General features: G+C 36.7%; 1 protein-coding gene across 5 annotated transcripts in view; it reads right to left on the reverse strand.

Annotated features, from left to right (window-relative positions):
- The window catches only part of mier1b (mesoderm induction early response 1b, transcriptional regulator), a 48,338-nt gene that overhangs the window by 15,286 nt on the left and 20,697 nt on the right, over positions 1-12,355 (reverse strand). For all 5 annotated transcript variants that reach the window (XM_062047094.1, XM_062047096.1, XM_062047095.1 and 2 more), the window contains exons 7-10: positions 3,565-3,637; positions 3,330-3,481; positions 1,941-2,022; positions 1,780-1,874 (exon numbers count right to left, since the gene is read on the reverse strand). In XM_062047094.1, coding sequence (XP_061903078.1) covers positions 1,780-1,874; positions 1,941-2,022; positions 3,330-3,481; positions 3,565-3,637 — 402 coding nt within the window. The remainder of the gene's footprint in view (positions 1-1,779; positions 1,875-1,940; positions 2,023-3,329; positions 3,482-3,564; positions 3,638-12,355) is intronic.

Raw genomic sequence — 12,355 nt, forward strand, 5'->3', positions numbered from 1 at the left:
CCGAGATTGATAACTGCCATTTCATGAACTCACGGACTGACTGGCCACTGAACAACGCACGCCAGAAATTATAATCACAACAATAGATTTGATTTGTTACGCACTTTTCATTTAAATACATCTTAAAGAGCTACAGTAACAATCTAAATTTAAAACATTTTTTTTGCAAAATAGCAGCAAAATAGTGGCGTTTCTAGCATTTTGTAAATTTGTATTTATATTTAAAACAATAAAAGCTCAGCCATTAAAACTGATAAAATACTAAGATTACATTTTTTTTGCAAAATAGCTGCAAAATGGTGGCTTTTATAACATTTTAAAAAATTATTTACATTTAAACAATAAAAGCTCAGCCATTAAAACTGATAAAATATGATAAAATACTAAGAGTAAAAACAATAGAGCAAAATAGCAGCAAAATAGTGGCGTTTCTAACGTTTTGTAAATTTGTATTTACCGGTACATTGAAAACAATAAAAGCTCAGCCATTAAAACTGATAAAATACTAAGATTAAAAAAATAGTGCAAAATAGCAGCAAAATGGTGGCTTTTCTAACATTTTTTCAAATTATTATTTACATTTAAAACAATAAAAGCTCAGCCATTAAAACTGATAAAATACTAAGAGTAAAACCAATAAAGCAAAATTAGCAGCAAAATAGTGGTGTTTCTAACAGTTTGTAATTTTTTATTTACATTTAAAACAATAAAAGCTCAGCCATTAAAACTGATAAAATACTAAGAGTAAAAAAAATAGTGCAAAATAGCAGCAAAATAGTGGCTTTTCTAACATTTTTAAAAATGATTATTTACATTTAAAACAATAAAAGCACAGCCATTAAAACTGATACAATACTAAGATTAAAAAAATAGTGCAAAATAGCAGCAAAATAGTGGCTTTTCTAACATTTTTTAAAAATTATTTACATTTAAAACAATAACAGCTCAGCCATTAAAACTGATAAAATACTAAGATTAAAAAAATAGTGCAAAATGGTGGCTTTTCTAACATTTTTTCAAATTATTAATTACATTTAAAACAATAAAAGCTCAGCCATTAAAACTGATAAAATACTAAGAGTAAAACCAATAAAGCAAAATAGCAGCACAATAGTGGTGTTTCTAACAGTTTGTAATTTTTTATTTACATTTAAAACAATAAAAGCTCAGCCATTAAAACTGATAAAATACAAAGAGTAAAAAAATAGTGCGAAATAGCAGCAAAATAGTGGCTTTTCTAACATTTTTTTAAAATTATTATTTACATTTAAAACAATAAAAGCACAGCCATTAAAACTGATAAAATACTAAGATTTAAAAAATAGTGCAAAATAGCAGCAAAATAGTGGCTTTTCTAACATTTTTTTTTAAATTATTTACATTTAAAACAATAAAAGCTCAGCCATTAAAACTGATAAAATACTAGGAGTAAAAAAAATTGTGCAAAATAGCAGCAAAAATAGTGGCTTTTGAATTTTTTTTTAAATTATTTACATTTATTTTAATTTAAAAAAAAAAAACATTTTAAATTTTTTTTATTTTATTTTTTTAATTTTTTAATTTATTTAAATCACTTGGTTAAAAGATTTTAGCGTGTGTATGGTTACATCCCTACTTTTAAATGTATTCCTTTCTTAATTTCTTTGGACTACACACCTGGTGAACAGTCACTTTTATATATCAATAGTTTGACTAATCGTCGACGACGGGCAAAATCTAATGAATCAGTGGAAGACAGCCCTACTTTTTGGCAATACGTCAAATGGCCATGTGTCTTACCTTGTTGGCCTGTATCAAATGAAAATCTTTCCCATAGGATTTTAGTCCTTGTTCAAAATTTCTACATTCCTCCTCAGTCCAGACAGAAAGTTCCTCTGCAATGACCACACCACATTAACACTCACTCATACCAGGTGCATATTTGTCAGGTGTGTGCTTACCCCTGGCTGCTTTTACGTTAAACCTAAGTCTTCTTAAAGCTTCTTCTGCGTCAAAGTCACATTTCACCAGCTCATATAGTGCCTGCAGGGAAACAGTTTTTTAACTCTCATTTTGCAACAGTCATAGTCAAGAGTGGTTTTAAAGGAGCCATATGTAATAATGTCACTAAATGTCATTAAATGGTATGTCAAAAGTCATCAATAAATCATCGTCTTTTCCAATACCTCTATAACTGATAACAGTAGTTTAGCCAGGATACACTCATTGTTTTCTTCATTCCGATGCCCCGCCCTCCACTGCTTGACCAATTAGAAAGTCTGAGTGTTTCACATCCAGGTTGCTATCTTGGTCTGGCTACTGCCACTGGTAAAGTTACTAAACATGTCAGACCTTAGTCCATCTAAAAGTTACCATTCTCAACTTATTCACGACAAAGCCAGGAACAAAACCAGGATTTGTGTCGGGGATGCCTTTGAAAGATTTTTTCATCTGATGCCAAACTTGCTCATTTCCTCCTTGATAGGTAAGTCGGGCATTTAGGTTTTCTTAGGATGGGAATGGACATTTGGTGTGTAAACTACCGGTATATTGTCCAATACAGTCTATGATCTTGTCTAACAAAGCTAGTATGTTCCTACAACCAATGTTAGCATGCTAGCCCAGTCAATGACACATGGACATACATGCTAACGGGGGAAGTATATGCTAGTCAGCATGTATGTCCATGTGTCATTCAACTGACGGGGCAACATATATATTTTGGAACTTAAGTGGATATGGGTAGTGTCAGTGCCTATTTCCTTCTCAATATGCTGATACGCTGAGGAAATGGCTTCCAACATTAGCACGGCTGTCATCGTGGCAATGTGAAACGTATGGAGACAGCCAAATCACGTGATAAAATAATTCCCCGTTCGTAGTTTTGGGACAATAGGCTGCCAAGCATGCTGTACTTATGTTCACCAGTATAACCATTGCTAGCATTGGTTTTAGTCGTTGTTTTCTGATAGTACTGACAATAACCATATGATTGTTGTGATATTGTAGGCAGGCATGACCTACTTCTTCCAGAAAATGGCATCATTTCTGTGTTGGTTAGAGATTTGTTATTGACAAAACCCTTGTCTATTCAGCTATCATGGTCCCAGCACCTCAACCAATAGTAAGTGGCAGTGGAAGTTTGAAGTTCCTTGAGCTGGATTCGGCTGCATATCTGACAACCTCAGTCAGGGAGAGAGGGAGGGGACTACAGAATTTTGACCCTGATTGCAGTACCATTTCTGGCCACATTATTACATATGGCTCTTTTAAATGAACAATCTTCTTGATGAATCTGTAGCATGTAGAAATATGTAATGGATGTGCTGCGAGCCAGGTGCAGGTCTCACCTGTTCGTTGTCTTTGATGTGGGACCCTTCTGGGATGGCGTCCACTCCCTTCTCCTCACCCGTTCGCTTGGATGCTTCTGTTAGGAACTCCACCACTTTGTTTTCAGGTAGACATTCAGGGTTCCACAACAACTGGTCGTCATTTTCGTAAACTGAAAGAACCCAAAAAACCGAAACAATGAGTAAATTACTTTCTCCTCAACATTCATTGATCTTTTTTTGGGGGTTGTCCTACCTTTTTCATTGTCTTTATATTTACATAGACCAGCAGGGGTTTCTGCTTGATACATGGACCCCACCATTATCTCCTGTTGGAACAGGTTTCAAACAACTTTAGAATGAATCGTTGGACAAGCTATATGTTTTTCCCCAACATAAAGCATCAAGAAGAACTATGTGCACCTTTGGCTTTTCTTTTACTTTTTGTGACACATTTCTCCTATTATGCAAAACGGACTGTCAGAATAATTGTATCTAAGTTATCACAAAACTTTGTGTTTCCATGAGTTCCCGGCGAGCATACAAAAGCTGTCTTTGATCTTACCAATCAAAAGGCTTGTAAAACTCCACTGTGTAGGATGGGAAGCGACATGAAGGTGTCGGTTTCTTTGGTTTATTGTAATCCACAGGAAGATTTTGTCTTGACCCGAGAGCTACAAAGCGGAGAGGAAGCAGGACCTGACCCCCCTCCAGGCACCTTTTCTTTGAACTGTTTTGTAACAAAAGGCGACGGCTGTTTACGACCCCCTTCCTTTAGAAACAGCTGTTGCCATGTAATCAGGGAAAGTCCAAATAAAAGAGGCGTGCGACCTTTCGTCAGAGCGTGGTGGAAGACTGTGCAAAGAGTACAGCCCAGACGTTTCTCCTCAATGAGCTAAATTGAATCCTGTCTCTGTTTAATTCCTTGCTTCTTGTCTGCTTAATAGATGTCATCAGTGTTTGAACCTGACACAGACTTTTAATGATACCAACAATGTGTGACCATATATCTCGTTTACGAAATGGATCCTTGAGAATCAAACTACCTCTTCTCTGTTTACCCGTCTGTGTTTTTATACTGTGTATTTATACTTTTACTTGTGCTATTTATGTGTGCACCTAAGGAGCTCATTATACGCCGTATGATGACGATAAAGGCTTTCTATTCTATTCTCAACAAAAAAAGTAAGGAATATGATTTCCATGTTACCGTAACCACAGACAAAATCACAGAATTGGCCAGTAAAACGGAATCTGTTGTTAAACGCAGAATACCAGGGAATTGACATCAATGTGAATGAAATGTTGTCATTGTGAGTAGAAGCAACATTTGTTTGTAAAAATAATGTGTCCAAGTCTGCTCAGCCATCGCTGTCCTGAACTAAACAACGTCGAGAGGGGAACTTGAATTACAGACTAAACTAGGAAGCTGAAGCTAGCAAGAACAATCCATTCACCCTCAACTTATCTCATCGGCTTGTGTTGTTGTGAGCGACATCATCCATGTAAGATCAATGTACAAACAGCAGTTGCAACTTGAGAAACTACAGCGTGTAGTCATCTTCTTTCTCAGAACAACAGCACGCTTTCCTCCTTCACAATAACTGCGCTATGCGCAACATCCGGTCTGACTGCTAACAAAATAAAAGTCTCAAAAAAGTACCTTACACAGGCATAATGTACTTTAAGCATCTGTTGATGCATTTACAAAATTATTATGCTTTTACTTAAAATACTGCTTAAAATTGCATTTTATTGACATTCATTCATGACACAAAAAGCAGACTCTCTATGGTGGTAAAATAAGTATACAAAGTAAAACATACAAAATAAATATTAACAGTTTTTTCATATTGCTATTGTCATTTAAATGTATTGATGACTTGTTACTTGTTTATTTGTTATTAATTTATATACAGTTCTTACAAATTATATTCAAAGTTGAGTTTTGGTGGTACAATAACTTTTTTTCAAATTAATGAATGATATTGTTATTAATATCAATCAAACTAATCATGATTAATATTTTTTCCCCATAATTCTCCAGCTCTATCCTCAGGTTACAAATAGATGACTTCCCCAGACGGTGATGTAAGTCCAGTGTTAATGTAAGTCGGATCCTGTAGCTATATTAACACCTAAGTCCCTCACACTGTACACAGAACCCATGAAGGACATATAAATGTCATAAAAAGATTAAACACAAGAATTATATGAAACAGGAATAAAAAACTCCTTCCTTTTATACTGTAAATTTCTTTCACATACTTAGTGTGGCAGTATCCAACTTCCTTTTTTACTCTCCTTGTCGTTGGGCAAAAGTTAATACAGAAAAATTAATTAACAAAAAATTGAAAATTAGGATAAAATTGAAATAAAATTTTAAAAAAAAAGCTTTGCTGCAGATCTTATAATAAAGCATTGAATCCCTGCCAACTATCAGTCAGTGATATACATTTAATTTTTTCTTTTCAGCAAATACGCTCATTTATAGCATGATGATCTGTTAAAATGTGACTATTATGTTAGCATTTGTGTCTTGCACTGGACAAAGAGAGCACAGTCTACCAAGTCAAATTCCTTGTGTGTTAATAAACATACTTACTTGGCAAATAAAGCTGATTCTAGCTCACATAGCATAGTCCTCTGCTTCTTAATGTTACGTCCTATCGGATAGATTGTATTTGCTACGTTGGACAAGTGGAGAGTTCCAGTGTATGCTTAAATAGAGACAAATAGCGCCTCCAGACATGAGCAAACACAACTCATTAGCATTAAAGCTACACACACTCAAAACGGTTTGTTCCCCAGTAAGCTTTCCTAAAAGCACTTTGAACTTTAAATTCAAGCTCTGGATGTAACGACATGCGGTATTAATGATAATTGCGGCAAAACTCCCGAGGGTTAGTATAACCGTTTACGAAGTGAATGGCACGAGCTCGTTAGCTTTAATGCTAACATGTGATTATATACATTTAGATATATATGCTAAAACTTATATAACCACACAGTTGTCTGAGCAACTAAGATATTCAAGTGTGCACATTGAACCCACACTGGGAAGGGATAAGAGAAGGAAGTGTTTCTACAGGGCGTTCAAGGACCACTGAACACAGCTGGCCAGAAATAGTCAATTACAGGATTTATTTGTTAGGCAGTTTTCATTTAAATACATTTTAAAGGGCTACAAGACAGTATTTGCAACAATAAAAGCTTAGTCATTAAAAAAGATAAAATACTAAGACTAGAACATTATCGGTGAAGCATAAGCAACACAAAACTTGCAACATTGTGGATTTTCTATTTGAGTTATTTCTCTTCTTAAAATAAATTTGTCAAAAGATTTGAGTGTGTCTACTTGCACTTTTTGAGCACACTCAACAACATGGCGATACTGCTGATAGCCGTGATCATTTTAGTCGCGATAACCGTGATATGATAGTTCCATATCGTTACATCCAGGCCCGTGCGATATATTGTTTTTATCAATAAAATTGCGTTTTTTGTTGCAGGCGAATTAAAAAATACAAAATTCATGTTTTCTTTCCTCTTATTACTAATTGTTTTCGAGGCAAAAGTTATACGTTTGCACCTTTTTGATCTGATTGTTTTTTATTACTATTTAATTATTATTTGTACGCTTATTGATTACCGGTAATAACAGTTTATTTGCATGCAGTGTGCAATGCTGGATTTTTAGTTACAGAAGTAACTTTTTCAAGACAGAAGTTTTAAGTTTGCACTTTATTCATCTCAATGTTGGAGATGATTATCTAGTTGCATGCAATGTACATTGCTATGTTTTTGTTTACAGAAGTATTGTATTCGAGCAGAAGTATTGTCTCCCAGACAAAGCTCTTAATGTAATTATTTGAAAATGATTGCATATAAAGTACCATTTATATCTGGTCTATAAAGAACAACATTATACAAATTACAAGTTTGGTAAGAGTACAATGTAGTGCAGGCCTGGGCAATTATTTTGCCTCGGGGTACCAAATTTAGAGAGAAAAAATGTCTGGGGGCCGGTATATCTATTTTTTAGGAACACTAATACAAAACCTCACAATAATGTCTGAATGCTAAAAACGTTATGACAGAAAAAACGGAATGGAATTTTTACTGAATGAGACACCCAGAATGTCCATGAAAATAAAGAATGTGGGATTTACAATATTAACTATGAACAATAAAACACTGAATATTGACAACATATGAACGCTACACCACTTCTCCATCCACATATTTTACAGTCAAGCGAAACGCAACAAAAATACAACAAACACAGCGAAATATGAACGCGAAGAGTAAAAAAAAAACCACCTACTATCTGATACATCACTAAGCTTTAGAACTTTGTTGTAAAAATCTCCTTGCGCGTATGTCCCTGACACCCACAATTCAGGCTGGCCGCTCTGGAAACACTCTGTGGAAACGCTCCCCACCCACACTGCTTGGTGCCTCGTCTGAGCTGCTGTGATTTACATGACCATAGTCACTAATTAGATTACCATAGTAACTAATTAGATTACCATAGTAACTGGTATATCATGCAAAGGTGCAGATTCCAACCATTGAAATACTTTGTATAGTTCAAGACTTACGCTCATTTGAAAACATCACTACACATCATATCATTTCAGTCTGGATACAAGACTTTGCACAGTACTGAATCTGCACTTTTAAAGGTTTTTAATGACTTGCTTTTAATGTCTGATTCTGGTAGCTCTGCCATTTTAGTGCTTTTAGATCTTACAGCTGCCTTTGATACAGTCGACCACACAATTCTTTTAGACCGCCTGAGAGACTGTGTGGGTGTCAGGGGGACTGCATTAGAGTGGTTCAGATCCTACCTGTCAGAGAGGTCCTTCTCTGTCAGGCTGGGGGACACCACCTCTTCTTCTGCTCCGCTTTACTGTGGTGTCCCCCAGGGATCCATTCTAGGCCCCATCCTGTTTTCCTTGTACATTCTCCCTCTTGGAGAGATTTTTAAGAAACATGGAGTGTCTTATCACTTTTATGCAGATGACTGCCAAATGTATATGCCAATTTCAAAAGGCCACGGCCCCCTGACACCCCTTCTCAACTGTCTGTGTGATGTCAAGGCTTGGTTAGCCCAGAATTTTTTAATAATGAATGAGGGAAAAACAGAAATTTCAGTTTTTGGTCCGGCCCTCACTGACTTGGGACCATTGCAAAATTATGTGCGTCCCAAAGTCACCAGCCTTGGCGTCACTATAGACAGCGATTTTAAATTTGACAAACAAGTCAATGGCGTTTTAAAATCGTGTTTTTATCATCTTTGTCTTTTAGCAAAGGTAAAACCATTTTTATCTTTTAACCTTTAACAAGTCGTGCATGCTTTTATTTCAAGTCGCCTGGACTACTGCAATGCACTTTATGCTGGCATTAGCCAAAAAGCTCTCTCCCGGTTGCAGTTAGTCCAGAACGCGGCAGCACGACTTTTAACAGGGGCCAGGAAACGTGAGCATATAACCCCAATTCTTCGGAGTTTGCACTGGCTCCCTGTTCATTTTAGAATTGATTTTAAATCCTTGCTGTTTGTTTTTAAAGCTTTACATGGACTGGCACCTCAGTATATCTCGGACCTCATCCAAATTTACACTCCTGCGCGCGCTCTGAGGTCCGAGAGCCAGCTACAGCTCGTGGTGCCCAGGACGAGACTTAAAACCAGGGGAGACAGGGCCTTCTCGGTGGTCGGCCCTAAACTCTGGAACACTCTGCCCCTCCATGTTCAAACTGCTTCCACAGTGGAGTGTTTTAAGTCTCGTCTTAAGACCCACTTTTATTCTTTGGCTTTTAACACTACGTGAGTTGTGTGGTCTTCTGTCCTCTGTTGTCCTGTGTGGTTAGGGTTAGGGTTATAAATTTTGATGTCTATTTTACTGTTTTAATTGGTTTTGCCCTTTGGAATCGTTTTTAATCATATTTATTTTTTATGTTGTCTCTGTATTGGTTTTCTATTCATTTATTCTTTGTTTTTATTCAGTCATTGGTGTAGCATAATATTGTTTTTAATATTGTTTTTAATATCGTTTTTAATATTGTTTTTAACATGGCTGTGCAGCACTTTGGAAACATTCTTGTTGTGTGGATGTGCTATATGAATAAAGTGGATTGAATTGGATTGGATAACAGCAGGTACATTTTCCATCTTAAAGATCTAAAAACAATATTTGGAAATGTCCGGCGGGACAGATTGACAGGCTTAACGGGCCGCATGCGGCCCCCGGGGCTTAATTTGACCAGGTCTGATGTAGTGTATAAAGTGTCATTTCAAATAACTAGTTTTTGATCAAATAAAAGGCAAATTTGTTTTGAATTATTTCTGTCATTGGTATTCATTGTTTGTTTGAAAGAATCGTAATTAGATTTTTTGGTTAAAAAAATGGAGATTTTATTTTTAGGCCATATTGCCTAGTTACATCCCTAGTTCGGTATACTATTACTAACAAAGAACTGGGTATTACTAACAAATGAAAAGAAGTACTTTACTTTTCCATGCGAATGCGTGGGGGTGACATGGTGAGTGAGCCCACACAGCAATACTTCCAAGGCGTATATGAATGTCATGGTTTATAACGGAGGTCCTGGGGAGAACGGCGTCTGTGCTTCTAACAAAGACCAAACCATTGCCTTGTAGACAAGCAGAACACAGCCACCCAAACAACCATTTGCTTGAACTCAAATGTCATGTACAGTATATATTTATGTGCCTATGTCGTTTACTACACAGCTATTATAGTAACAACGTTAAAGAAAACACATGGTGATTAGGAAAATAACGCATTCAGTTCAAATCATTGGCTGATAGCTTGGCCCCCTCCAGTTCACAAAAGATATTACACTAATTTTGTATGGAGGCAGACATTTTGACCGCAAATGCTCCTTCACCTTGACCGCAGATGGTTACCTAAATGGCTGCTATTAAAGTGGTTGTACGGTCAGTGCAAAGAGGAGTGAGGAGACTGGTGAAAGTATTTCAAAACACACACCGACAGGACTTCAGGTACTTTGCATGTATCACAGCGATGAACTCTCTTATAGTAGCACTTAATGCTGGGCGATATATGGAATATACTGGATATATCACGGGTTTGTCTCTGTGCGATATAGAAAATGACTATATGGTGATATTGGAGTATACTTTCTCATGTAGTTGCTTTTAGCTGTGGGCATTACACTACAGCATACTTGCCAACCCTCACGGATTTTCCGGGAGACTCTCGGAATTCAGCGCCTCTCCCGAAAACCTCCCGGAAGAAATTTTCACCCGGAATTCAGCCGGAGCTGGAGGCCACGCCCCCTCCAGCTCCATGCGGACCTGAGTGGGGACAGCGGCGACAGTCTGTTTTCACGTCCGCTTTCCCACGATATAAACAGCGTGCCTGCCCAATCACGTTATAACTGTAGAATGATCGAGGGCGAGTTCTTGGTTTCTTATGTGGGTTTATTGTTAGGTAGTTTCATTAACGTCCTCCCAGCGCGGTAACAACACACAACAACAGCAGTCATGTTTTCGTCTAGCGTAAAGCAGTTCGTCTGCCGTAAACAGCAATGTTGTGACACTCTTAAACAGGACCATACTGACATCTACTGGATAGCCTCCGGGCACTGAAATTCAAGTATTTATTTTATTTATATTAATAATAAAATAAATAAATAAATAAATATAAATATATATATATATATATACTACCGTTCAAAAGTTTGGGGTCACATTGAAATGTCCTTATTTTTGAAGGAAAAGCACTGTACTTTTCAATGAAGATAACTTTAAACTACCGTAGTCTTAACTTTAAAGAAATACACTCTATACATTGCTAATTTGGTACATGACTATTCTAGCTGCAAATGTCTGGTTTTTGGTGCAATAGCTACATAGGTGTAAAGAGGCCCATTTCCAGCAACTATCACTCCAGTGTTCTAATGGTACAATGTGTTTGCTCATTGGCTCAGAAGGCTAATTGATGATTAGAAAACCCTTGTGCAATCATGTTCACACATCTGAAAACGGTTTAGCTCGTTACAGAAGCTACAAAACTGACCTTCCTTTGAGCAGATTGACTTTCTGGAGCATCACATTTGTGGGGTCAATTAAACGCTCAAAATGGCCAGAAAAAGAGAACTTTCATCTGAAACTCGACAGTCTATTCTTGTTCTTAGAAATGAAGGCTATTCCACAAAATTGTTTGGGTGACCCCAAACTTTTGAACGGTAGTGTATATATATATATATATATATATATATATATATATATATATATATATATATATATATATATATATATATATATATATATATATATATATATATATATATATATATATATATATATATATATATATATATATATATATTTATATACTGTATATATATATATATATATGAAATATAAATGAAATACTCGAGTTGGTGAATTCTAGCTGTAAATATACTCCTCCCCTCTTAACCACGCCCTCCGCCCCCAACCACACCCCCACCCCGGGGGTGTGGTTGGCAAGTATGCACTACAGGCTCTTCTCAGTCTCTCCTTCTCACGGAGACATAAAACAAGCGCACCTTCTTACATACGTCACATATAGTCGCGTGTGCAACGTCACACGCTCTCGCCGAGCAAAGAGGTAGCAGCATGGCTAACGTTAGCTGTGGCAGGTGGTGTAAGCGCAGCGGTGCGAGTGGTAATACGAGAGAGAGAAGGTGCGAATCTGGTAACAAATGAAGGAAGAATTAATTCCCAACAAAAACAGCAGGGGGTCCATCGTCTGGCGGTGGTTTGGCTTCAAACGGGAAGATGTTGAACAGACAACAGTAATATGTCAAGTATGCGGCAAAAGTGTTGCTACAAAAAGTAGCAATACTGCTAATTTGTAGCATCATTTCAAAAGTCACCCGCTAGAGAATGAAGAGTGCTTGAAACTCCGCATGTCAACGTCTCTGTTCAGTGCCACACCCACAAAATGCCCAAGCAACCATTTCCACATCAACACCGTATGAAACAAATAGTCAACAACAGAAGGAGATAA

This window comes from Entelurus aequoreus, linkage group LG05 (genome assembly GCF_033978785.1).
Source record: "Entelurus aequoreus isolate RoL-2023_Sb linkage group LG05, RoL_Eaeq_v1.1, whole genome shotgun sequence".
NCBI lineage: Eukaryota > Metazoa > Chordata > Actinopteri > Syngnathiformes > Syngnathidae > Entelurus > Entelurus aequoreus.